This window comes from Priapulus caudatus, unplaced genomic scaffold (assembly GCF_000485595.1).
Source record: "Priapulus caudatus unplaced genomic scaffold, Priapulus_caudatus-5.0.1 Scaffold317, whole genome shotgun sequence".
Lineage (NCBI taxonomy): Eukaryota > Metazoa > Priapulida > Priapulimorpha > Priapulimorphida > Priapulidae > Priapulus > Priapulus caudatus.
The window spans coordinates 44,320-49,108 of NW_014577378.1; the positions used below are offsets into that span (position 1 = coordinate 44,320).

Below are 4,789 nucleotides of genomic sequence, written 5' to 3' on the forward strand. Positions count from 1 at the left end.
CTGTCTTTTGCTGTTGCGGCCGCTGCTGTTGCTGCCGCTGCTGTTGCTGTTGCTGCCGCTGCTGTTGCTGTTGCTGTTGCTGCCGCTGCTGTTGCTGTTGCTGCCGCTGCTGTTGCTGTTGCTGCTGCTGCTGCTGTTGCCGCTGCTGCTGCTGCTGCGGCATCAGCACCACCGCGTCAGCTTTGTACAGAGTCAGAGAGAGAGAGAGAGAGAGAGAGAGAGAAAGAGAGAGAGAGAGAGAGAGAGAGCGCGCGCACGAGAGTAGCCTCCTCCTCACGGCACATGTGCGCAAGGGGCCTGGCAGGGAGATCGGGCGCCGGAATCTGGGAACGATGGCACTGATCATCAACTCTCTTCTAGACAACTGTGTCCCACCCTCTCGGTCCCATATTCTCTCCCTTGCTCTATCTATCCCTCCCTTTTCTCTCTCTCTAACGCGCACCCTCATTCTCGCCCTCTCTCTTTCTCCCTCCATCTCTCCCCTCTTTCACCCGCTTAGTTCTAATCTCTAACCTCTCTCCCTCCGTTCCCTCGTCTCTCTTTCACACCCTCTGTCCCATATTCCCTCCTTCCCTCTTCCCCTCCCTTATCGGTCCACAGCACTTACATGGCATTCTCAGCTCGCCAACGAGAATTTCAACGAGTGGTCACGATTTTCCGTTCCATTCGATTATAATTCAAAACTGCGGAAGAAGAATTCAATCTCGTGAATATAGAATTGTTCGTTTACGTCTTACGGTCTATTTTCGCTTCATCGGCTATTTTCGTCGCATAATACAATCAACGCACAGCACCTACAGAGGTGCAATGATCAGTAGACGTGTACACACATATCCTTCTTCAACACGAACATCAAAATATCGAGATCGCATAGAAAAAAAACCTCGGTAGATACTTGAAAGATTTAATTCAACGCTTTCATTGTTCTGAAACATTGCCTTCTATTCCAGGAAGTACACCTTATAGGAGTAGGAGCAGGCGTCTGCAAGACCGACGAAGCATTGCAGAAATTCAATTGTTAGTCTGCTGCAGAAATGACTAGGTGCATGAAAGTACAAACATACTCACGCGCGCGCACACAAGAGGGAGTAAGATAGAGAGAGATACAGGAAGGAATACGAAGGTTACCGGGGAAGAGAGAGAAATAGGAAGAGCAAGAGAGCGAGAGAGCGAGAGAGCAAGAGAGAGAGAGAGAGAAAGAGAGAGAGAGTGTGAGAAAAAAAGAAAAGAAAGAAAGCGCGATATAGAGATTGAGAGGGAGAGGAAGGAAGAGAGACACAAAGAGAGAGAGAGAGAGAGAGAGAGAGAGAGAGAGAGAGAGAAAGAGAGAGAGCGCGAGAATAGACACACACACGCGCGCGCGCGCGCACGCACGCACGCACGCACGCACACACACAGAGGGGAAGAGGGAGAGAGAGAGAGAGCGATAAAGAGGGGGAGAAAGACCGAGAGAGTGTGTGAGAGAGCATGAGAGTGAGAAAGCGCGATGAAGACAGCCACAGGAGAGGGTGGGTGAGCGCGTGGGCGCTCTAGAGAGAGAGACAGTATGATAAGAGTCTGAGAATTTAAAGCGAGAAAGCACGCGGTGATAGTGACTCGTCATGTAAGTTGTAACACGAAGATCGGCTTGCTGTGGCGCTCTCTGCGCTTCTCGCGTGCTGGTGAAAGCATTGTGTTAAAAGCCAGAGCGCACGCAGGGACGATGAGCGCTGCATACACACAACACGAGTGTTGTCTGTAGGCGGCGCTAAGAAGCAGAGCAGTGGGGTCAGGACTGGCATAACCTCGATCATTTAGTGCGGAATAAATCAGCACTTCGTCACTCAGCGCACCACATGTGCAGAGACATTACATAACTGTCATGACTAATGTGCAAGTAAGCCCTACTCCTCAATGATCAACTCACCGCCAGACACAAACTCGCACGCACGCAGGCCCGCACACACAGGCAGGCAGGCACGCACACGTACACGCACAGACAAACACTCGCACTTACAGACGCACACACATACAACCCATAACCACAGAAGCAGCAGCAGAAACAACAACAGCGACGACGACGACGACGACGACGACGACGACGACGACGACGACAACGAAAATAACGCTATACTGTTCAATTTCATGACGGCGTGAAACAAAATTTAAAATGCCTCCTCTCCCCCTCCCCTTCCCCGGATAAACTTCGCAGGTCTCTCGGACTCGCAATGACGGCACACGAGCGCCGCATATTAATGAAGCCGGTTCCATGTGCCGCCCGCCGCGACAAATTGGCACGCACGCTCGCACACCCACACGCACTTCACTTATTTCCACGGCACTAGGTGCAATACACGTAATATCAAGACACGGCATCGTCGGGGCTTCACAATTAACACGTCACCTTACCCACTGGACCTTCAGGAAACGATGCGCGGCATCTGCTTAATTAGGCTTAATACACCTACGGCGAAACATTTCTCCGTGAACTTTTAACCATCACCATGACTCTATCATCCTAACAAGCTCTTGCTTCAGGCGAGTTTCGTTGACACTCTCGACACGACTCGTTCTCGTTCGCCCGAGTTTAATCCTCAACTTGCAGGACTTGTTAGGATTTCGACGACTGCATTAACGTTTTCGCACGTGCCCACCGCACCTCTGAGAACCCATAGGTAGAGGGAGCATGCAGAAAAACTATACAGGTAGCAGGCGCCGCGGCAGAAACCCCCTGGTAGAAGGTGCCACTAAGAAGACACGCCACACAGACGCCTGCGTGGGCGGCAACATTCTACGACCTTTCTGCACATTTCACATCGCAACAGCGAACGTGATGATCCACTGGTGCGCGCATTCGTACCTGTCTGTTTCGCTCGTCCCCGATGCGGGAGATCTGTATTTTCTTCCTCCCCATGCCTCGTCTTGCCAGCGTTGGTGGATGTATGGCGAATAAGGCTCGTCCGTCACCGATGCGCCAGAGGTCAGGCTCACAAGTTGTTTACGTGTTGGCCCCTCGGTGCTGCAAAAGAAAATACACGGGCGCGTTGAGACGCAAGCAAACAATCTCTCTCTCTCTCTCTCTCTCTCCCTCTCGTTCTTTATCGCCATATGTTGGCTGCAGCGGCGGCCGATAGGCCCCTGCCGCACTAGTGTTCACAGCCGCGAAACTTAGCCTGCTTCTTCCACTCCCCCTCCACTGCGCGCGCGCACACTCGCTCACTCTCTCTTTCCAGCTTTCTACCTTTCTTCTTATTTTCGTTTCTCTCTCTCTCTGTCTCACCTTCTCTTTTTACTCTCTCATGCTTCCTTTCTTTCTATCTCTCTGCTTTCTCTTTTTCTCCCTCACCCTCTCTCACTTTCGCTCTCTTTCTCGCTCACATAAGTATCACACACAGCCTTCTCTAACCGACCCACCAAAAAATACTCCAAAAGTTCATTCGTGTCCCGTTTAAAAACTTACGTTCACCAATACACGGTAACAAGTACACGGTAGCGGTGGTGTGGGAGGGTGGGGGAAGGGGCGGGTGGAGGGGCGGGTGGAGGGGACTCTAATAGCAAAAGCAGTTCAGTCCTTTGTTAACAGTCAACAAATCCATGTCTAACCCTCCTCTTGAGGGTCAAAAGGTTAAAAGACACTTACTCTTCGCACGTCAGCGGAAAGTAGATTTCATGGTCCTTTCAATAAAGTGATAAAAATGGTAGGTCAGCGCTAAAACAAAAAAGTTTTGCACTCGGTCCGTTAGACCATATGTCCTCAGAAAATGTGATATCTGACCTTTCCCCCACTGCCCTTTGATCTGTGACCTCCAATTTCGCGCTGGTGATGGGTTTCCTTCCCATCACACTATACATCGAATATTAAGAGCGTAGGTCGAGCCGTTGAGATTTGTGCCGCAATTCCATATTTCCTCCTGTACCTTAAGTTAAGGGGGAAATATTCCCCCGCCATTGACACATCTCGACCTTTGACCCTTGACACCCAAATTCGACATCCCGAGTCCTTTTCGTCGAGCGGTTAAGATTTGTGCACAACTATTGACGGACGGACGGACGGGCGAACAATCATGCGATTCTACAAGGTGCATCTGACTGTGCAGCTGAGCTAAAAACGCAGTATGTTCAATAACACCTCTTCTCTCATCCGTTCGATGCATACGCGCAATCAAACGCTCGCAAATTAAATTATAATATCGCGGCAATCCACGTCAGACGCATAACACCCCCCCCCAAACTTCCCGTGCACGCACATTCAGCTAGCGTTGTCGGGAAAACCATTCAACGCTATCACTGTGCGATTGTCAATATAGACTCTAGATGCTTAGGATGTCACAACGTTTGCACAAAAACGTGTTCTACGATGTTTCGGATTTTTTTTCACTTGGCATTAGAGACTTCATAATACTAGTTCAAATCGCCTCCAAACTCCGTACCAACAAATTCATACCCAAAATACAGACTTGCACGGACACGCGCGTGCACACCCGTGTTTAGCTAGTCATCACTACACACTGCAGCATCTACACCTGCTTCTCTGGGGACGGCTTCATGTGCTGCTAGTATACAGGCGCTTTTCCCGTGAGTACTTACAACGCGTACAGCACATGCAATACGGTGAGCGATAGAGCGACGGACTATGCATCTCAGCAACTGACAGCCGCATGTTTGATGAGAGAGAGAGAGAGAAAGAGAGAGAGAGAGAGAGAGAGAGAGAGAGAGAGAGACGAGAGAGAGAGAGAGAGAGAGAGAGAGAGAGAGAGAGAGAGAGAGAGAGAGAGAGAGAGAGAGAGAAACAGAGACAACAGGTATCGCG

The 4,789-nt window shown here is 50.3% G+C and overlaps 1 protein-coding gene across 1 annotated transcript in view; it reads right to left on the reverse strand.

Annotated features, from left to right (window-relative positions):
• LOC106808946 (myocyte-specific enhancer factor 2C-like) overlaps positions 1-4,789 on the reverse strand; it is a gene marked incomplete at its 3' end in the record, with an annotated part of 59,048 nt that overhangs the window by 34,925 nt on the left and 19,334 nt on the right. Inside the window, exon 2 of the mRNA XM_014811869.1 lies at positions 2,840-2,998. Within this exon, the coding sequence (XP_014667355.1) occupies positions 2,840-2,893 (54 nt within the window). The remainder of the gene's footprint in view (positions 1-2,839; positions 2,999-4,789) is intronic.